At 39.6% G+C, this 23,031-nt stretch overlaps 1 protein-coding gene across 2 annotated transcripts in view; it reads left to right on the forward strand.

The window, feature by feature from the left end:
• Window positions 1-23,031, forward strand: part of TGFBR3 (transforming growth factor beta receptor 3) — a 121,621-nt gene that overhangs the window by 58,127 nt on the left and 40,463 nt on the right. For both annotated transcript variants that reach the window (XM_054833218.1, XM_054833217.1), the window contains exon 4: window positions 10,814-10,951. In XM_054833218.1, the coding sequence (XP_054689193.1) occupies window positions 10,814-10,951 (138 nt within the window). The remainder of the gene's footprint in view (window positions 1-10,813; window positions 10,952-23,031) is intronic.

Below are 23,031 nucleotides of genomic sequence, written 5' to 3' on the forward strand. Positions count from 1 at the left end.
ATAGACCATTGGAACATGCCTTCTTTCCTCCAATAACTGGGTTTCAAGTGGTGCTTGCAGTAAGGTAAACTGGACACTGAAAATGCACTTGAAGCTACATGGAAAAATACTGCACAGAAGGAGTCCGTTCTTACACTGTTAACTTGAAAGCAAGCCAGTATTTTCTTCAGTAGATCTGTTGTCAAGCAAGAATCAGCAAGATAGTGCAGATAAGTACATGGAACGGCATCGTTGTGCGAGGAAATACTTGCATGACAGCCTTAGTAATGTCTTCTGGAGGGTTTTGTCAGTTTTCAGGGCTTTGATTCTGCAAGTGTATACAGATGTGAGTAGTCTTACTTATATGGGTAGGCCTGATTAAATAGAAAATCTGGTTCCTTAGGGCTTTGGTGGTTTTGGGTTTTTTCCATGTAGTCAGTATCGTAAATTCATTCTTTGAAATATTCCCAAAATACTGTTTTACTTGTACAGAGAGTAAAAGTTCTGATTTTCCCATTTTGAAACATCAAAAAATAAAATTGGGAAGAATTAAGACCTGACCCAGGACAGTAGAGAGACAATGTATTGGTTACAGTTACTTTTAATCTTCTGAAAGCAGTTTCCTTTGTATTTAATTTCTAATACCATTTGCGAGCGTATGACACACACTTGCACCAACTCGTACTGAGGCTAGTGGATTACTGACAATAACGTAAACAAAGCTGTTTCCGAAATCTGGTGCTGGTGCTTAGGTTTTCAGTTTTTTATGACTCATGCACACACGCTGTTCTTTACCCTGGCTTGGAAAGCAAGAATTTAGTACATCATGTCCAATAAAAATGTGAACTCCACGTTTTACACTTCCCTATGTGACTGTGCCTCTCTGAAAGACACCTGTAGAATGATGTCTCTTTTTTCCAGTCATCTGGATCTATGTGTGGTCTGGCTGCAAAACCTTTGAGGAGCAAATTGTTTTATATGTGGAGGATTTCAAATGGCATAACCCTTTGTCCTGCAGTCTTTCCGTCATCTATTTTGTGTTTGTTTGTAATTTTTCTTGCTTTGTAAAGCCTCGTTGTCTCAGCCTCTTCCCCTTCCCCACATGCAGCTTTTGAAAGAGTGGAAAGTAGGGTGTTCATCTGTTCAGGATTTACCCTGAGATTTGGAAATTCTCTATTCAGCTTCCAGTTTTGCCATGATGTTCTTATGACACCATGTGCTATGTTACATCTGCATGGTGTTTTGCAGTTGAGACGAACTTTTCGAAAAGTCTTATTTTTCAGGAGAACTCTGGTTCTCCAAACTATATAATGCATGAGATAACACTGAAGACAAAAAATGAAATGAAATATATATGCACAGGGAAAGCTGGATCTTGTATTATTCAGGTAAATGAAGCTGAAGTAGGTAGTTTACATGTGTGGATGATCTCTACATAAAATTTATCATTAAACTGGGTTATACTTTTAAGATAATTGTCACAGAAGTAGCTCTATCAGTGTAAGTATGACTTACACTAATACAGTTATTACCCTTTGAGTTCTGAAATAGCTGTCCTTGTATAAAGCCTCAGGTTTTTTCGCATTTATTGTTCTTGCACTGTGAAAGTAATACCGCTTTCTAGTGCAAAAAGGACTTCAATAACTGGCCTGCCTGTTTGCCAAGTTATTTGTATCAGGAATAGCTTTGGTCCTAATTTTTTTATTACTTGCATATTTGCATAAATAATTAGCATCTAACATTACATGATTGCATTTGGCACCTCCAGCTTAAAACAACAACTTTGGAACATTAGAAATTAACTGGCTACATTTTTGTCTGAAGATAAATTATGTGACTGAGCTGTGGGCAGAAACAGTCCAACATTTTCATGAAGTTAGAAGCACGATTTTCTAACATCTCCTTGTGTCACAACTTTCCAACGTGCTGTGGTGCTTTCTGAACGGGCACTTCAGCCACTGCATTTCCAGTAAAAACTTGCTGGGTCAGTTGCCTACTCTTACACTTTTGAGGAGAAAGTATCACCAGTGCAGTAAAACATGTTATGAACCAGATACAAATGACAGTGCTGCCAGGTACTGAGCAGTATGTTTAGTGCCATACAGCATGCCGCTGTACTATACTGTACTCATCTTACACCTGATGTATTTGATAATAGTTTAGTGCTAAATTTTACTTGTAATTTGTTTTTTTTAGTCTGTTGTCTGGAGCAGCTGAATTACGAATCCATATGAGGAGATCTAAACGTGCTGTAATTCCATCCTATTACACAGATCCTCAGCTTGGTCCTTTAATATTTACGGCTAGAAAGGTACCAGAAATGAGACTGGAGGGAGAACTACAGATAATATTTGAATATACTGCAAGCTCCTAGGCTTTTGTTCTAACGGACTCTCTTTCATCAGGCTGTCAGATGCAACTACTGTGTCAGTGGATGGGCAGATCAGTTTTCAAGCTGGTTCTGAGACTAAACCTTAGATCTTTGTTAAAGACGGTATGTCTATTTGAGTGTGTTGCTTTGCTCTGAGCCTAACAGGTGCCAAGTGCAGGGGTGATGGTCCATCCTCACTGAGGGTGAAGGGAGCTTTGCTGTCTTGCTTTGTTCTCCCCTTGAACACACACATCACGGCTGCCATTTCTCCCCTGAATCATTAATAATGCATCTTCATGTTAAAGTGGCCTTCTGGGAACATCGTATATACTTCAAAATAGTTTGTTAGTGGATGTTGGGAAGCACACGTGCTGCAGTACTTGAACATCTTGATTTGTAAGCTCTTTGGGGAGGGAACTGTCTGTTTAGCACAGCACACCCTGACTTTTAGCCCGTGTTGCAGGACAAATAGGAAAAAAAAAAAAAAAAAGGGAGATTTCAAACACCTTTTGGTCAAAGGTTTCTGACAGTACCTCTTAATGAAGAGTGTGCAATGGGCTGTAGATCATAGTTGGGTAGTCCTTATCAACCTTTCTGTTCTCTTGCCTTCGTTTCGATGCAGCCCAGTTTTCCAGTCTGAGTAGTAGATCATAACGGTCAGCAGATTGTGCAATAGTATTCTTTTTTTATAAAGCAATGTATGGGAGCACATCAGTCTCTGGCTTAATACCAGTAGCTTCAGTGGAGTTATGCCAGGGGTGAATCTTTCCCATGATTTTCACAGTTGAGCTATTACTGCTGTTTAGTCAATCTGAGTCTCTGGAGAGTGTGGGTGAGAAGGTCCAGGCAATACCAATCCATTTGCAACCATATATTTAGGAAGAAATAATCAAAAGGTTGATTTTAGAATTAGTTTAGCATGTTACCTGAGCCATGGAAATAAACATCGGTCCTCCATACACCTGGTAAATGCTACCACAGCTACCAGGCAGTCAGACCTTTTCCCGAGGACTGAGTGAAAGAAAGACAGGGGCTTTCCCTCCCCACGTGTGCCTCAGCCATCGCAGCCCCCTGGTCTCTTCCACAAGGCAGTGCCCTGCCTCAGCAACATCCTTCAGCGCTGGGCTGGCAGAGAGAAGAAAGTGTGGTGTGTCTCTGGCAAGGGCTGCCAGGATGGCATAGCTTTGAGTTCTGCAGGGGAAAAAGTAACTGTGTGTGGGTATGAGTGCTTGTTTTTAGTGGCATTTTCCTGGGGATATTTATTTCTCTGATGCTGTCCTGAAGATCCTCTGTCTCATTGCTGGGGTGAGTTTTCAACAAAATAGGTGCTTGCCCTATACAAATAAAAGAGTCTGCATTGGAGAACCTTCCCGGAAGGGAAGTGGTGGGGTCTCACGTGTTTATAGGTGCTTGCTTTTAAGAGTGCAAATACGTAACCCTTTGAGCAAAATTACCTTCAAGCAGTAACACCATGTGAACATATTTTGCATTTCTTGGAAAAATTAGCAAACTCTCTCTTGGAAACTGTTGGCTCCTGAAAGCTGGACATTGCAATCCACTATAGCTGGCTTGATATCAAATCTGTAACACAATATTCAAAGAGCATAGCAAAAATGCAAAGGAAAAAAAAAAAAGTGTTCCATTTTGAATTCATAATCCCTGCCTAAAGAATACACCTTTACTTTCATTTTAAAAAGAAAAAATTGGTCTGGAGATCCTTCCCAAGGCAATTGATAAACACTTTTCAAAAAAGTGATGCAGTACTAAATCCTACCACTTGAGATGGATTTATGGATTAATTCTTGAGTGGGTTCTTTTACAGACAATGTATTGGCATTATATTGTTCAAGTGAATTTCAGTAGAAATTCTAAACTTCTTATGTTGGATAATAGACACTAACGAACTGTAAAGACAAGTTTCTTCATGTTAGTTTCTTTGACTGTTGCAATACCAGAATAAGATAAGTTCTATCTATTAACAAAAAGAGTGAAAACACTTATAGAGGGCAGTGATAGGTATAAATTTTTAAATTTATGTTCTAAATTTTTCCTGCTTCGTACTAATTAACTTAATCTTTGCAGCTGAGTAATGAGTTAAGATGTCACAAATCCATCTTTAGTACATCATTTGTAAGTCAGAAAATGTGTTTATATGATCTGAGAGTTAAAATTATTTTTTTACCTCTCTCTTAGAGAACAGCTGTCCTAGTCCAGGCAGCGTAATTCAATACAACATAACCTATTTTGTCCTGGTTTATTAGCACAAATTCGTAATGGCTGTTTTGGAAAATGTACTATGACTTTATCTTGAGGCCTTCACACTGGAATAGTTAATTCAACCTTACAAATCCTTGGCACTTGACTTTCATCTTTTTAGAACAAAACACAGAGTCTGCGATTTGATGCCTTGAAGTCAGCAAAACAAAATAGTACTTTAACAGCAGTGTTTACTTTGATCAGTTTTCAGGATTTGTGCCCTTGCCTTTCACGTAGTACAAATTGCTTTACCAGAGTAATGGGGCAGGAGCCCGTAGACTGTTTTTGTAGTTGGTTTCTGTGGTGATACTCAGCCTTCCATGAAACTGTGATCTCGGGGGACAGAGAAGCCTCTGCAGCCGCCTTAACCTTGCTGCTGCGAGAGACCTTAAAGGAACTCTGCAGAGTCTGCAAGCGGTAGTGGCAAGGGTGAACACATGCAAGTATAGCTAGCCACGTAATGCCAGCCTTAGTTTGATAGACATGGCACCCTTGAAACAGGATGTCTTTTTAAAGTCTTTATTTTATTTCTTTATGGTTTTTGTAACATACATTGTAAGATTCATTCTAGCAAAAATGACAGAACATCTCTGTGGTTCATGTTCTAGTCACAGTTGTATGTTTTTTAAAAACGAATTTGTAGGTTTTATTGTGAGACTTTTGGAATAGCTTTAATCCTTAATTTTCACCTATGACCAAGTTGTCGTATTCCTCACAAATTAGTCATGTATTATTTGGAGGAGTATGTGCCAAAGGAGGCCACAAAGGGCAGACATGAGTCTGGAAAAGCAGCTTGCTCTGACAAACAGCTGCTGAAGCTGAGCCTTACTGAGAGGACCATTGCTGACACATGTGTCCAGAAGGTCTGGCCTAACTATTGATTGCACAATGAAAATGCTGGCTACGCAGCAGCTCAGTGATCAAGTGAGCCCTTCACTGGGAGCGAGGGGTGTATTGGACTACATTAACTCCTTTTCCTGTACTGTTGGTGTGCTGCTGTCTGCTTGGTTAATGTGCTGTCCTTCAATATATTTTAAAAATAACATGGGCGGAGCAATAGCAGCTGCTTGTTCAATAGACTAAATGATCTAAAAGTGCTTTAGTCCATTTAATGATTCTCATTTAATTTTATTTTGGTATTGTTTGACCAAACTGCTCATAGAGACATTTGAGATGCAAAAGACTTTGAGCTAGTATGTTGCTGAGAAGTACAACGTGTGTATTTTATAAGCTTGTTTGAACCTATAAGAATGGATGGAGAGTATCTCTTTTTAGATACCTCATTTAAAAAAAAACAAAACAAACTTATGTGGATATTTTGGAAAAAAAAAGAATTTTACCACAGTTCAACGTGTTCAGAATTGCACACCATGTCTTCATATCTAGTTGTACAGTGCTAAATACATGTAGGACTAGTTTCTGATGGGATTTCTGGGCAGTGTTTCACATAAATATTTAATAATATGGATTCTGCCAGTGAAAATACAAAAAGGGAACTTCTAGTTAGCTCTTCTGCTATTAATTAGAAACATTCTATTTGGTGGTTTAAAGTGATTCAGTACCTTCCTATTAATTTCTGGAGTGTTTAGAAGGTGCTATGAACTGTCTAGACATTTGAGAAAGGATGTGCCTTGAGCTCATGAGCTACAATGAGACAGAAGGGTAGCCGGGAGAAGAGGAGCACCACTTAGGATTGAGCCAATACATGGTTTAACTAGAGCCACAGTGGGGGCACTCAGGCAGAAATTACTTTTTGATGAGAGGTATTGCTGTAGACAGTAGGGATGAGGATCTTCTACTGCAGTGCTGTGGATGGAGGCAGCCATGCCAGAAGTTAGCAAAGGGGCTTAGTTAGAAGGTGGGAGCATGGATGTGACAGCAGAAAGCTTAACAAGGCAGAGCTAGAGAGGGGGATGGCATCACACTGGAGGTGCTGGTACAGCTGAAGCAATGGAATTGTGTTTGTGTCAAAGTCATGAGCTCATAACACCTTAGAGTCCTGTTAAGCCTTTCAGTCTTTGAAGCTGGAGTAGAAGAGGCATTTGGGTACCTCTGGTACATAGTCGAAGTCCAGGCTCTTGGACTCTGCAGTTCAAACTGCTACATTGCACACAGAAACACACCTCTCCTCTCTGGTGAGCTGTTTTGACCATGCCTACCTTACCTGGGCTGAAATTTCTGTGTGATAGCCTGCTGACTGCTGTGATGCAAGGCAAAACCCATGTGCTTGGCAGCTAGGTTGTTGGGAAAAAGGTCTTGAATGCTAGTAACTCCCCAGCAGTTCACCTGAAAGTCTTTGCTTGAAAAAAAGGACCAAGAAAAAGCCTTGCATAATAGATACCACTATTGTGTATCAAGTACAGACAGTGATGGGGGCGATCATAAACATTAAAGGGGGAAATAGTTACACTCCAAGGAGCTTGTTAATTCTGTAGGACTTCTCAGTGAGAATGGTCACATTCAGGCTAGGCTACCCAGCTGCTCCTCATCAGTGCTAGCTCTGAGGCAAAAATGGATTATGAAAAATATGATGAGCAAGATGGTCCTGAGCAGTTTTTGAGCAGCTCTGGGGTTTTTTTTAGTCTGGAAAAACCGAGTTGGTGCTGAGGACTCTCTTATGCCAAGACGTATAGTGACAGGGAATATGTATGCCAAGGAATATAGTGACAGAGGGTGCTGCAGAAGCCTGTTCACGTTAACTATATTCTTTCTCAGGTTTAGGAGTAGGAATATGGATTCCACGCTATGTGTTTTGTTACCGTCTTACTCATGAGCAAACTGAGGAGTGCAGTAATGCAAAATTACATTTATTCTGAAAATTTTCACAGGAACACTTAATTTACTTAGGAAAAAATAATTGATTTTGTGTTAAAGTCCTGCAGCTTTTCTTAAGGGCCAGTCTGCACTTTTCAGGCAGAAATGTAGGAAAATTCCATTATATGATATAACTTATTTTACAGTTCCTGCCAAAGGCATGGATAGATGTATCGCCACTTCTGAATACAGCTCAAACTTTGTTGATTATTTCCATGCATGTGTGGAAATAATCATATATGTGTATATTACATACATATTTAATTTCCAAAGCCAAAAGGAATAGCAACTATGAAATCTGATGGTAGATCCAGTTGCAGGCTCTGATTTTCTCACTAAGGTAGTATGATTGCTCTGTATGCTCTCTCATGTGACCAAACCAACGGGCAGAAATCTTCATGAAGTCTAAAACATCTGTCTTGTCTGATAGAAGTTGGCTTTGAACAAACTTGTCTGAGATCAGTTGAAACAGAGATACTCCTCTGTTTCCTTGTTACCCAGAGGACTTGGTCTAGCTGTTTCTGAGATGAAGTTTTCAGACTGTGTTGTATTTCTTGTATCATTTCTGGTTTTAATAAATATCAGAGGTTTTAAATAGCAAAAATTTTTAACACTTCTAATGGGAACCTCTTCTTTACATTGACTTGACATTCTAATAAAAACACAACCAGGGTGCAAAGCCTAGCTCAGTGCCCCCGTTGGCCAGTGTGAGAGGATTGTTACTGGTTTTCTGTTCTTGGTTATTTAAGTACATAAACCTATATTATAGCTCATTTCATCAATACATATGTTAGTCTTTACTTCCTTTAGGATCAGAAGAAACCAGTTATCATTGGGTAAAAATGTGGCTATGGATGCGTATAAGAGTGGACATGTTTAATATTTACTCCATTTAGTGTAGTAGATTTTCTCTTTGACACTTTGAAGTTTAGGGAGTTTAAAATTGAATGCACTTTATGCCATTTGGAGCTGAAAAAATATCACAATAAAATTTGAACTCATATTTGCCAGATCAGGACCGCAAAAGATATAACTGGGCTACTTTGGTAAACTTAGATTACAGTATTTTTATTGTTTTGTAAGAAAACATAACCCCAGAACAAGGTAATTATATTTAATAGTTTCAACAGCTATACTAATTAGCTGTGATTACAGCTGAAAAACCGTAAGAATTAATGAAAGCTTTTTAATAGCCGTGAATTTAATAACAGTTCTGAACACCTTTTCCTTCCACTTTCGTCTCTCCGTTTCTAGACAGAACAACAAGGTAGGAGCCTTGTAAAACAAATAATTTCATCTTCTTCCTTATTTTCAGCTAACAGAATTATTTTGGCTCTGTGGCCTGATACTGTAAAGCAGTTTTTATAGCTAAGATTATGACTGTTTGGTATTTGAAATCTCTGTCATCCTGTTAGCATTCAGAGCGCTAACACCTTGCTGTTTCCGAAAATGGTATTTTGTTCTTTTGAGGCAGAAAATGGGGAGAAACGTGGTCCCTGGAAGTTTTCTTTTGGAAATGTATAAATACAATGAGGCCTCCCGCCAGGAGAGGCCAAGCGGTGAGGACAGTGGCTGCCGTTGGGTGGAAGATGGTGGCGGTACCCAGCCTCCCTGCAGGCAGAGCCAGCACTGCCCCGGCTGCTGAAGAGAAGAGATGCTCGTTCTTTAAAGCAGTTTGGTTTTAGCACAAATATGGAATTACTCCCTTAATATCAGTTTTCCAACAAGTTTTAATCAAGCGTAACAAAGATGAAGATAGGGATGTCCTCAGTGCCCCCAGAGGTGTGCTTATGGGATTTGACATTTATTTCCCTGTGGGGACTTGAGACATGTTCATTCAGTGGGTTTTAAGAATCTAGTAAATTCTGCATGTAAGCATCTGCTTACCGATTGGCATGGTAACACAGCCGGTTGTGGGCTAGCTTTTTTGCAAGTTCTTAAGTAGCAGAAAAAGGTCTTTCTGCTGTCCTTCAGGTGTCTGTCAGACTTGAGGCCTAGGTTTGACTTTCACTTTGCAGTGATGGTGAACTTTTCACTTGGGAGAGGGGGTGTGAGAAAATAAAAAAATAATAATGAAAAAGAAAGCTAACTTTTTCTTTTGGAAAGATTTTCAACAGTAATGGTACCTAATATTCAGTTTGGTCTCTAGCTTTCATCTAGTTAGTCTGCCAGATGAATCTGCATTTACCTTAATGGTAAACTAACTGATGCTTACCACTATATAAGAATAATGCAATAAACTATATGTAGTGGCTTCCATGTCTCAGATTTCCTTTCAAATTCTCTATCAGGAGACAAAATTAATTCTGAATTACCTGTATGCTAGTTTCTGTGTGCCACCACTGAAATTGGTGGTTGTGTTCATGTTTGTTCCCTCTATACCTTTTCTAGAAAGAGTTGTGGTTCTCTGTCGGGGAATCCACTTGCCACCCACTGTTGTGAGGTATCATTTTGCCTGCTTAGGCTGTGTGATATATCATCCCTCGATTGCACACTAAAGCTTATTTCCTGTAAAGCAGGATGAACTATCAAGCCAAATGCTGACTGCTTAAAAAGCTTATTAGATACTGCAAAGCCACTATGATTTCAACTGCAAGTTGTTATATGCTAAAAACTGTCAGGCTGTTCTGTGTCATGCATTTGGTTAGAGTTTTGCCCCTCATTGGCCCCTTTCGGGAAGGGCAGCACTGGGACACGAGGAGCTGGGCAGGACAGGCTTCCAGTGACCACAAACTGGTTGCTTAAAAATTGCTTCTAACAGGTTGCCTCGCTTCTGTGATGTTCACTTTCCTGGGATCACTTCCCCCATGGATCCTTCTAGTCCTTGAAGACGGGCATTTTCTTTCTCCAGTGTGTGTTAAAATTTCTGTTGGAATTCCTTCCATAAATTAGTGTAGTGCTCGCTTGTGTTTCTGGATTTGTTCCTCCTGGTTTTTGTTTGTTTAGTTTTATGTTTTGCAGGTTAGATTTATGCCCTAATAGCATCAGCAGATGAGGTTTGTACTCTAAGCTAGCTTTGTAGGTTACCATCTAGAAACCAGAAATCAGGATTTGCTTTGCAATTCTTTTTATCTGCTTGTTCTCCAACTCTCAGCTTAGTGGTTTGACCTTTTGCATAAGCTATTTTTCATCAGCATTTGCCAAGGTTTTTTTAAACACTTTAGCAGTGCTTTGCAAGCATAGAGCACAAATGTTAACTATTTCATTCTTTGTTATGTGTGCTCTGTTGACTGAGTTTTTTGGAAGTGGATTAGTCTATAATCTTTGGTCAAGAGGTCTGAATGCTGGAAGCCATAATATATATAAAAATGACCTTTGATTCATTGTTTCAAATTCCACTTTTGTTTTGCAACTTATAAGGGAGTATTCATGTATTTCTGTGTTTCTCTGTAGGTCACGTTACATTTGAATCCAATTTCATCAGTGCATATTCACCAGAAGCCTCTGGTGTTTCTTCTCAACTCTCCTTTGCCTCTGGTCTGGAAGCTGAAAACAGAAAGACTGGCACCTGGAATCCGAAGAGTTTTCTTTGTAAGTATACACAGTCCTCTGGCCTGCTCTATATCATAGCTACTTGTCACACAAGACGTAGAGTTAATGGCATTCATTTGTAAGTTTTTAAACATACATTAAAAAAACCCAAGTTAACAGGAGGTCAAGTTTCAGTGTAGGGCTCTGGGGAACAGTTAGGTGGCAGGGCAAAGCAGTTTGGAAAAAGTACCCAATTACTTGTTATATGAATTCAAGGAAAAGAAACCAAAATTGCTTTTTCAGAATCTGCGTATCGTGTAGTTGTTAACACTAACAGCCATTCCAGTTCAAAAAATTGGGAGGGCATAACAGATTGCCAGTCCTGATTAGACGGTTAATAGTACCACAATGCAAAAAACCTCAAAGCAACGGGAAATACTATGAGTGGACGCTAGTTGTGTGGTCTGTGACCAAAACAAAAATCTGTATGTATTGACCTCAATATGTACAGTTACAGTTTATGTCTCTAATGAAGCTTGGTCTATCGAAATGACTGAGCTAAGCCCAGAATGAAGTCATTTTTATTTCTCAGAAAGACTGGAGCACTGCTTATAATGTAGGATCCAAATATTACCTAGTATTTGTAAATCATGTCCTTACAGTTTGCCAGGACATTCAAGTTTGCTATTTGTAGTGAAACAGACAAGTTGTTTGGATTAAATTTTTAATGCGTGACATCATGTCTAATCATGAGTCGTCTTTATTAAAGTTGCAGTTTTTACTATATTCAATTCTAATTGCAGAACTAAACTTGATTCTTTTTAGTTGTATCCTTATAGGGTTTAATTTTGCTCCTCCAGTACAGCTGACATCGGTAGGCAAGACTCTTCTGCAGTACCAGATGGGAACTTAATGGTGTCACTATGTCTGCATCAGCAGGTGCAGAAGACGGGCAGTGCTGCAGTATTAGCACTCTGGGAAGGGGCACTGCTCTCTCAGTTGACCTGATATGGTGGAGACACCATTAAGTGCATTGAGAGTCCTATCACTTGCTGGACACCAAAAGTTTTCTAGGATTGTCTTTCTTTTTACTGTCATGAGGGTATAAGAGTAGGAGTACCCTTTATATTTTGAACTTTGAAGGACTCCATCCTGTTTCCAGTGCAATGTGTTACTGAATGGTGCAAAGAACATCGGCTTGTTTGTATTCTAAGGTATTCACAATCTCAAGTTTTCTCATAACTGTGTTAGAGACTCTTAACTGTTATCTTCTTGTTGACCATTCCTGGTATATGTCCTTACTGCAACCACTACAGTTCAGATCTGCTCAGAAAATGGCTGAGGAACAAGATGAACAATGCTGTGATAAGATTCTTCATTCCTCTCCTGGCCAAAAGAAACAGCACCTTTCATCAGTTAATCAAGTCTTGGACCTACTTTGAGTTTTAGTTTTGATCTCCTCTTACAATTGTTACATAATCACTCTCATTCCATATCAGGTAGTTTGTGTTCAGCGCTCTGTTCCCTTCTCTTCCTCCTCCTCCTCAAGGCTCTTCCTCTCCCCTCGCCTTGCCTCTGGAAGCAAAGAGGTGCTCTGCTGAGAGCCATCCGTTTCCGCTCCACAAGACTGCGCTTGTGTTCAGACTGTGATCGTGCTGGGCTTGCTTGGCTTGGCTCAGCAGGGCTTCAGCAGGCTGCATTAAGGCATAGGAACAATAGGAATGTGCTGAAGGCGTTGGCTGCCAAAACTGTACGATTAGCGAAGTGTTTGCTTCAAAAAAGTGTTTCAGGCTCTCCTGGTTACAAAAACAGGCCTGAAAATGTGAGCAGCAGCAGTCACAATTTGTGCCAAACAAGAAGTTGTCTGACCTCAGACACTGCTGCAGTAAACCTGGGCACTGGTGCTGCAGAAAGGGGTGGGCTGTCTCTCAGGTGAGGAGGAGCTCCTGGTAGGCGCTACAGGTTTGGTTCTCTGTTGGTGGGACTCAAACACCTCCTCTCTGTACTCCAGCCTCTTAGGCTCTGCTGGTCATGGTAAGGGCTGAAAGGTGCGGTGCCTCACACCGTCCTCCTCATGTGCACCTGTGGGGCTGGGATAACACTGCTGGCAATAAGCCATGCAGATATGAGAGCTTGCCTTTCTATTGCAAGGAGTGAACTGGCTCTCAATGTTGACCCATCCCTAATCATGTTTAAACATCTGAATAGCTCTCTGTAACAATTTTGGATCTCCTCAAGTGTCATGTAACTTAAATATTCTCCCTTCTACCACGTTAAGGTTTATATTTTTCTTTTCTATAACAAGCTTGAAGAATGAGATTGCAGAACAAAAAACGCCAGGGTACTGATCCACCGTTACCTCTCCGAGTTTAGTCCTTGCAGTCTCTCTCGCTCCAGAACTTCATTCTCTGTTCTCTAAGGCAATATTTTTGCTGCAAACATAAGCTAACTTCAGTCTGTTATCAGGGGCTCATCAGCCTTTCCACTTGTCATGTACCAGTTTCTCAGCAGCTAGTGTGGCTTGGGATCATAGGCCATGAGGTTACAGGCTGAACAACTTAAACTGTGGTGATCATCCGTTGCTTTTCCACAGTTCCACTCAGCTCACAAAGACAAATGCATTATTTTCCCAAAAGCTTTCTGAAAAAAAGAGCACAGAATCCCACAGCACAGAAAACATGGGAAATGCTGAGGAAGTCCTAGCAGCACCTGTGCAATATGCCACAAAGAAGTTGAGGGGCTCTAGTTTTGCAGCAGAGCTGTTTATCTGCATTGGGCCGTGCCAGGTTGCAATCCCTGGGACTGCCTCTGGCCCAGAGAGGATTGGAGCCTAGGAGTGCAAATAGCAGCTCCAAGGGATGCAAAGTGCAGAGCTTGCTTCCTTGCCCTTGTTTGAAAATACTTGACTTATCCATGTACTTCTGCTGCTCTGTCTTGTTCATTCTCCTTAAATGTATAGCCAAGCCAGAAAACGGAGTATTTTGAATCATAAAAGACTTCAAATTTAAAAAAAAAAAACCCTTTAAAAAAAACTTTTTTAATGCCCATGAATTCTATGCTCAAAACAGAAATCTGTGTCACACATACCATAGGAATGTCATAACTATTGTGTCTGTCTCTATGGAAGCCTTGGGCAGGATAATCATTGGCTTTCCAGTCTCTCCTTCAAATTTTTCAGACAACACATTCATTCACACTTTTATTACTATACTGTATGTAAAGTATGAATTGCACTGTTTCATTGATTGATCCCTGGTTAGAAAGGTAAGTAAAGAAGTTTAAATGGCAACTTCTGGGACTTATTGCTGATAAAGACAATACCCCTAGAGCCAGGTCAAAGTTTGTAGTTAAAGGATCATGTAACCATTAGTGAAGTCCTAGCTGTTTATTTCTTTTTATTACTAGCTATTATTTTTCCATGTAAAGCATCATAATAAAGTTCTTAAACTTACAGGGAAGTGTGTTTGAGTAAATAAATACAAATTAATTGTGTTAGAAGACCCAAGGTTTTTTCTAACAAAGAAGGTAAATCCAGGATATGAGCAGATAATGAGTCAGAGCACTCTGTAAGGTGCTGTTGGTACCACTCTACAGGTGGATAAACTAATGTAAACTGAGCTTAAATGAGTTTGTGTTGGAGCAGAGGGTAGAGTCAGGGCTGTGTGTTTTCAGTGTCTCCATTAGGAAGATGGTTTGCCACCTTCACTCGGTGAATTCACTGTTTGAGTTTCCACTAAAGCTAAGCTGCCACAGATTCCTTTATTTAAAGGAAAGGATTAAAAGATTGAAAGCTCATGTCGGCACATATCCAAAAGACCAGGAAAATACAGTACTACTGAGTTGGGCTGGAGTTAAAGTTCCTATCATATAGTTCAAGCATGGATTTTTGCCTTGGGCCTGGTCCTCCATTAGGCTGAAGTTTAAAATGAATGGGGGAGAAAATCTAGCCTTTGGGTGTATGGTTATATTATAGAGGGAACCTTCTTGATATACATTTTTTTAGTATAAAAATGCAAATTTGGTGTATACATGTAATTTTGCACTTATTTTTATCACATGATGCACATAGCTTCACTCAGCACATGGCTTTATCTTCATGGAGGCAGCTTACAGTTTCACTTTCGCAAAATGTCTACTGGTAGCTAAACCTCACAGTGGAATAAATTATCATTAAAATTAAATAGCATGCCCCAACCAAACCAAAGGTGGTGTTCTGTTAACATAAGGGGTTTTTCTAATGTCTTGTTTTGAAGACTTTTTTTTCCAAACCCATAGCAGTGAATGGAAGCACGGTGATGCTTATGGAGTGCCAGTACTTTGGAGGAAGCCATCTGAGACGGTGCATGGGTGCTAGAGGGAGTTGTTCTTTACTAGTCTGTTGTCTTATTGTATTGTCATTTTGCTTCTCGGGGCATCTTCCCCCATCTATAAACCAGAGAGAACACTAGTGAATAGTCTTAAGAAAAAAATTTAGCATCTTGATAAAAATCTGACATAAATTTCTGTGCGTGTTAGAGAAAAGTGAATATATGGTGACTACATAGTGTGGTGTTAACAATACATTTGGCACAGACAGGATTATTTTCAGACTCTACATGAGTTGTATATATCTTGATGGGTTAAGTAGGTGGTGCTGGGAAAATTATTGTGATTTTAGTAAAGTCAGTCTTGAGTTTACTCTCATCGTCTTAAAAATAAATATACCTAAGTATCATGGCCTTTCAATCCAAAAATACCTGAAATGCATGAACTCTGCCTGACCTAAGTAGACGAAAATCACCACTTTGATTACTGATGTAGCTAGTCATATTAGTCTGATTAGATATTGTTACATGTCACAAAAATGCAACAGTTTGGGAATGGGCATTTTTGATCCAAACGTTCCTGGGCTGGACCATCAGCCCCTTCATCACTCAGAGGAGCAGTGCATGGGTGGGAAGGTCTGCTCAGTTCAGCAAGGAGAATACTTAGCATCTGTGCTAAATATTTATTTTTCCTCAGCAGGACATAAATGCCAAAATTATATCAGAAAGGTGGAGTGGGAGAGGAAGTTGAAGGACATCTTCACTGGTGATTAGGCTGGTTAGATTATGACAGATCACAATTTTATGTAAGCTCGGCAACACCTGTAGAAAATGCTTTTATCTGTGATCCTGTTACAGGTCAGTCTCGCAGAAAAACCTTACCAGACCTCTCCTACCATCCCACTTTTAAGTTTTCTTATAACAAAATAATTTCCTCCCTTTCTATCAAGTCGTCATTTCTCTCCTTCCCTAAAAGCAGTTTATTGCAAATGTGGTTTGGCAGAAAACCAGAAATTTTATGGAACTGCCCAGAAAGAGGGTTTTATAGGTGCTACTCAGAAGTGATTTTTTTCTTTAGAATTGGTAGCTTTTTCAATTGCTTTTATAGCCTAGGAATCTGTTTACTGGGCAAGTGAAAGTAGGGAGAATTAAATCAATGAAAGAATGGACTCAATCCTTTGTGATTTCCTGGCAGAAATCACTGTTAGAATAGATCTGAAAACCCCTTAAATATCTGCATATGTGATTTTACATAATATTTGATTTAAAATGTGATGCTTCAGCTCTTTCTGAGGTTGTTATTGAGGCAGCTGAATGAGTGAGAGTTATTGATGAGAAAGCACTTATGCAAGCAAATAACCTTAGTCACAAGAACCCCTTTAACAGGACTGAATGTGTGTGTTAAGTTAGTGAAATAGAGGAAGCAACAGCAGTAATGATAAATAAAAAACCAGATCACATGCTCTTGGCTTGAGATTTGAAAAGAAAATAGAAAAGCTCTAAAGAAGAGTAAGTGATAGAATGAAGAGTTTAATTATTAGTCATTTCTGTATTTCTAAGAAGAAAAAAAACCATGTTCTTATTACTTCAGCCAATAGCTGGTTTATTCCTTTCACTTCATGAAAATATGGTTTACATATTTTGGGTCTCTGCCACCAAACCACAGGCTGTTCTATGGTTTGCACTAGATTTTGGATGACTGACAAAACTCACTGAAAAACAAGTGCTATTTGTTTTCCTGTGCCTAGTATTTAACGGGAAATCAGGAGGCTAAATTTCCAATCACTGGTTAAACAGACCCAGATGTGAACAGAGTACTCTGCTAGGAGAAGAGTGAGAAAGGATAGGAAACGCATGACTAGTGATAAATTTGGTATAAACAGTGACCTTTCACTATTCAAAGTAAAAGCAGTAGATTTTCAGTGTTGTGTAACAGTGTGAAGAGGAATTTAAAAGGACGTTTACATTTCTATAGAATCCTGGATTTGGTTTTTTTGTAAATCTTCATCATTCTTCTTCTGAGGAGCTGGAAATAATCCTGTAGTTGCCCTTTTCCACTTGGCAGACTTCATATTCCCCCTTCCCCTCCCCACACCATTTCCTTGCCTTTTGAAAGAATGTGAAAATAACATTAAGTGTCTAATTAAAAGCAGTGTTTAGTAAACAGTAACTCCTATTATACTTTTCACAATAGTAAATTTCCCTAGTGACTTTGTCTGTGGCCTGATTCCATCCCCTGCAAAATCCTGCTTTTATAAAGCCTGCATAACTGATTTACTCCCAGAAATATCAGGGGGACCTCAGGCTACGTATGGTGGTGGTTCTTACATTCTTGGCAATAGAGTGGAAGGATTTTGTCAGAAGTACGGATGGCAGAAAATGACAGGGTGGTAAGTGCATCACTTTCAAACATGTATTGTCCACCTACAGTAAAGGGAATTTAAGAGTACAGTAACCCTAGTAAGACATCTTTAAATATCTAGGGTTTGGGGTTTTTTTAATTCAAAGCTTGCTTCATGAAGGCATTACAGAAGAGAAGTGATATTTTTGGCTTAGGAGGCAAGATACAGTGCATGAAGCAAATATGCAGTGTATAGTAAAAAAAAGTCTATATGCGGTAGTGTGATGTCCCAAAATAGGGAAATTTTATGATACGTAGGTGTCCTCTGCTTTTACTGTAAGCACTTTGGTTTGGGCAGAAATATTTCAAAAATACTAACTTGCCAGTAAATTTCAGAGGAAGCAAGGTGGATCAATGTGCCTTAGTTTCTCCTCTCCTAGGATGTTGAAGTCCTGTGCTTTTTTGGAGCCTGGTTTGCTAAGAGTATTGCATAGTTCATGCTAGATCTTCTCCTGTCCCAAGTGATTTAAGCCATCTTTCAAAACTCAGGCTTTATTGCTTGCTGTTTCTTTGAGTTTCATCCTATCTTCATGGGTCACCGCTCCAACCAAAACTTGACATTGAAAGTGCGGATGGGCCAGGTCTGGATGCTGCTGCTTCTTGGATCTGATGCTGGTCTGTCTTGTTGCTGCCACTGACTGATCCCAAGTACTCGTTCTTCTCACGGTCCCTCTAGGAGTCCAGACCCATCACTTTCAGAGCAAAGGAGGCTGGTAGGAAGACTTGGGCTTTAAGTTAAACCAGGCTGCGAGAGTAAGGAAAGAAGCAACATTCTGGTAGTTAGTGGTTGTGGTGTGTTCCCAGACCCATCTTGCAGGAGGCTGAAGGGCCTGGAACAGGCATCCTTGATGGTCTTTTCCCTTCTGTATGGTCACAACTCCTTCCCTTCTTTGCTTGCTTCAGTAAACAGGGGGTTTAGCTAGTGGAAGTTTACAGAAGCAGGCAGTGGATTTTGGCAGACTACTGGTGTTAGTGACGTGGAGATAATAAATCACAACAGGTTGCGTTACTGAGTCATCAATTCCAGTGGAAACTATAGCTGCAGTTGCATAGATATGCTTTAATTCTCCCCTACTCTTCTTCCACTAAATTGAATCCAACTTGAAACAGAATCCCTGGAAAAGCCTCTGCTACCTTATTTTGTTCAGATCAAACGAGTGTTATGTTGAGTCTAAGATGTTGGTAGATTAATGAGTGGACAATTACCTGTCTGCAATTAGTAAACCCCTGCTGAGCCCTAAACTTTGGGAACAGATTTCCCCTTTACACTGATTTTTTTTTTGTTGTTTCCTTTTCATCATTCTAGTAACTACTCCATGGGGGTTTTGAAAGTTGCATTTGCTTTGACATGGTTTCAGCTTTAATGGAAAATCCCAGGATCTTCTTTCTAGATACGGAAAGATGTGCAAGAGTCTGATCCCACGAGGTTCTGCTTTCATCCCGAGAAAGCGTTGAGCAGCCTTAATATTCCTATGAAGATCTCTGGTAGTTGGTGAACTGAGCATCTCCTAGGAAGGAGAATTAAAATCTAAAATGTAATTAAGATAATGCTGCTTCTTTTATGTGTTTGTTTTCAAAAAATGTGAAAACTGGAAGTGGAATTTTGTGATGACTGTAAGTGGTCTTGAGAGCACTAAGCTGAAAATGAAAAATTTTACTACTGCCTGAAAGCATCTCACCTCTGTGGCTGGTAAGGACTATGCAAAGCTGATAGATGATTCACAAATGTTGCATGTAATTTCAAAAGCAGCGTGTTTTAGTCACTTACCAAAGAGAATTGTTCTCCTGGTGATTATGGTATGTTGTATGTGGATTTATGAACACCAAAGGATATAATTTTTTGAGTTTCCAAATACCTGATATTTCTCCATCCATGGTTTTATTTTTCCTCTGTAAGGGGACCAAAGCACATCAAAGTACATTATCAAAAAACACCAGCAGAGTCTGAACCCCATGTGGGCTCCTCTGAAAGTTGGATGAAGTTTTTTGATTTTATTCTGAGCAGGTTTACTCCTCTCCCACACAGTCTGCCGCAGATCTGACACTGTATAGCTCAGATGAAAACATGAAAGATGCTGCTTTTCTTCTGCTAGTGTATTTGTCTCAGTCTTGGCTTTATGGGTAGTTTTGGTTACTTGTGGTGGAGGGACCTTGGTGGGTAGTGGTGTAGCTGTTGGGCGAGGAGTTGGTTCATGCTGTGTAGCTGTGGACACTTAACTTTGTTTTGTGAGTCATCTCCCAAAGGTGCTTTCCTCTCTCTGAAGGCTAAATTTTGAACTTGCTTCCTTCTTGGGAGTTCTGAATCGTAACTATGCTAAATACTTAAAATGTCATAAAGCAAAGTAAATATCCCCCCTGGATCAGGTTCAAAGAAAAAAAAAGGCAATAAGCATTTAAAAGGAGAGAAGGAAATAGGTAAAATAAGAAGCAGAAGACACTATTTTGAGTGTGTGCAGTGTTCACACTCACCAGTGTATATATTTGAGATGACCCAGAGTTGGTTCTAAGAGTTGTTCCTTCTGGGGAATAGTAACTTACACCATTTGGTACTTCTGCCAGGTAGCTGATGTCCTGAACTACCGTGGCAGCCTTGCAAGGGCAGTTCTTGTAAGACTGGAAAGTTTTCTTAAGGGACATATAAAAATTTTTTGGGTTTTTTTTTCCCTTTCCAGCATGAGGGGTATATGTTTCCTTGCCTCCGTACAGTGCAAAGAAAATTACAGTCCCTATTTCCCCAATGGTCAGTGGGGCAGTAGTGTGTGTAATCAAAATATGTTCCTAAACACGTTTTGATCTTTGATAGAATACTCAGGTTTTGGTAGCAAATATTCAAAGTGCTGTACTTGAGCCTCGTTTCCTCTGCCTGCAGAAGACCCTTTGAACTGTGGTCCTTGCTGTGGTTAGTGGCTGCGGCCAGTATCTTTTGGTCTTGCAAACTGATTTTCCACATCAGGCTTGGAAGTTTCCTCATTTAGCCTCAGAAATGTGAGTTGGCATGTAGGTGACCTCAGCAGCAGAGGATGTATCTGGTGCAGTCACTTCTAATGTCCTCACAACAACAGGAAGAAATAGAGCGCGGGCACTTTTTCCACTCTGCAACCTCTGAAAGTAACCACTGAAGGAGATGAAGTGAGGAGATGAAAGTGTATGTGGCAGCAGTTTCTTAATCACCCAGTCGGCTGGGTAATGACTGTTCAGATAAAAATTGTTGATATATCCCCAAATATTTAAAACATTCTTTGGTTTTAATGCTCTGGCTTATCCCAAGTACGTTAGAGCTGCTTTTGGTTCGTTCTGAAGAGTAAGTAGTTAAAGTTCAAGGCAGGTGTTGAAACAGTGATGGTTGCCTTTTTTGGAAGAGTCTGTTGAATTCCTTCCAGAAAAAATAACGTGCTTGGCTCACTTAACCTTGCCTTAGGTCCGTGTAGTAAAAATCCCAACATTGGCAGGCACAAAACTCTGCACTCCTTTCTAAAAACTGGTAGTGGAACCAGCATTTGAAGTAGACTTTAGTATCTGATTAAAAAAAATAAATTCTTATAAGCTTCATGTTTATTTAAAGATGTTTACTGTATGATCATTTAGTGAGGATGCTTGTGCCAGACTTTTTAGTTGCTCTGCTTTCTGTCTGTCAGTTCCTCCCCAGCAGGACTCAGTAACTTTGGGGTTCATTGATAGGATCTGTTGTGCAGGAAGACATTTGTTATGTCGCAGGATGATGCAGAAGGTTTTCAAATTTTAATTAGTAATAAATGGAAAACCAAGTGTATTCTGAGGAAGAAAGCTGTTGTGATAGCAGACATTTAAATATCTCAAATATCAAATGAAAAATACAGTGAAAATGCATTATTGCAAGCTAATGCATTTCTTTGATCAGTATTTAGAAGGAATAATATTTTCTCTCACGCTTTCCTCAAATGTCTTAAAAGGTTACACTGATGCTTCTTTACTCTCATACTGACCATAAAAAGTACCAGAAACATTGTGAAATAGTGTAAATGAAAAGCAATTGCTGTACTTACTGGATAAACTATAGTATTTTTGTGGTAGTTGAGGAGTTTTGTTCCTGAAAGTGGAATGTCGGCATCTATTCAATATCTCTGCAAAATAATAACTGTTTAACAAAGTCCCTAAATCCTGCAATTTTTAGACATGGGAGATTTTTCTAGTTGGGCCAGAGCTCTACAAAGATGTCCCACATGTCTCAGATATAAGACAGCTTTGCTAAGAGGCACTCTGCATGACCTGTCTTGTGCTGACATCCCTGTAGGATGTCAGTGTCATCCTACGATACTGTGCACACTATAAAATCTAACGTGTTAGGAGCATTGTAGAGATGCCCCATAAAACCAGTCCATGGTGTAGCTGCATCTAAGTGGCAGAAGTACAAAATGAATGCTACTTGCTAAATATGTTTTAAAGATAACTGTGATGCTCTCTCTTTCTACTATTGTAGATTTCGGAGCAGTGGATTTTTTTCAAATGCTAGAGTTTGCTTTCTTATTTGAGAAGTATGAGAGTATTGGGAGAATATGGTGTATTCTGTGTTACACTGAATAAAGACTTTTTTCATTTAAAGGAAATGTATTGTGGTAGTCATATGAAAACAGATAAGATCATTCAGAATTGAAACTATTAGTTTAAACTTCAAAAACTATTCTGGCAAAAAGATTTCTAAGCTGGTTTTTTGTGACAGGTATGGTCAAATTGAACTCTGAAGTACATGGGCCTTCTCTTAGAGGAGGGTATGTGATATGTGCATAATAAATGCTAACGCAATAGCTGGAGGCACGGGGAAGAACTTGGAAATTCTTTGTGTGCCAGAGGGTGTAATTTATGTGTCTACTTTGACAAATATTTGTAGGTGCTAAACAAACCGATATATAACATCCTGAAATAGTGCTGGGAACAACAGCTTCAGGGAAAGTTATAGTTGCTGTTAGTTAATTTCTGTAATTGGAACCTGACTTGAGATAATCTCTGTTAAATAATTACTGTTGATGTATTTTGTTGTTTAAAAGGTTAGAGAGATACTTAGGACCATTGACCTGCTACAGTGTGTAAATAATAGGATAGGTTAGAAATTGTTATGATGTATTTTTCACTCTCCCGATTGTCATTATTAGTAGTTTTAGATTTTTCAGTCGGAGTAAAAAAAAAAACCAAACCACAAACCAAAAAAAGCCCTCCACACAACTTCTTTTGTTCTACTGAAGAAGTCTGGGTTAGCAGAAAGACAGGGAAAGGGAAGGGGGAGGAGAGCGAGGAGAGTGACTCAGACTTCTTCTGAGGCTGCTCTGGGGAGAGCACAAGAAAACGGTGGTACTTTCCTGAAGTCTTCTCTACCACAGCAGTCTGGAGGTAGGGACTGTGTGTTCTATCTGGGCAAGCACTGCTTACACGCTACTGCAGGGAACATGTCCAACAAATCTTCA

This window comes from Grus americana, chromosome 8 (assembly GCF_028858705.1).
Source record: "Grus americana isolate bGruAme1 chromosome 8, bGruAme1.mat, whole genome shotgun sequence".
NCBI classification, from domain to species: Eukaryota; Metazoa; Chordata; class Aves; order Gruiformes; family Gruidae; genus Grus; species Grus americana.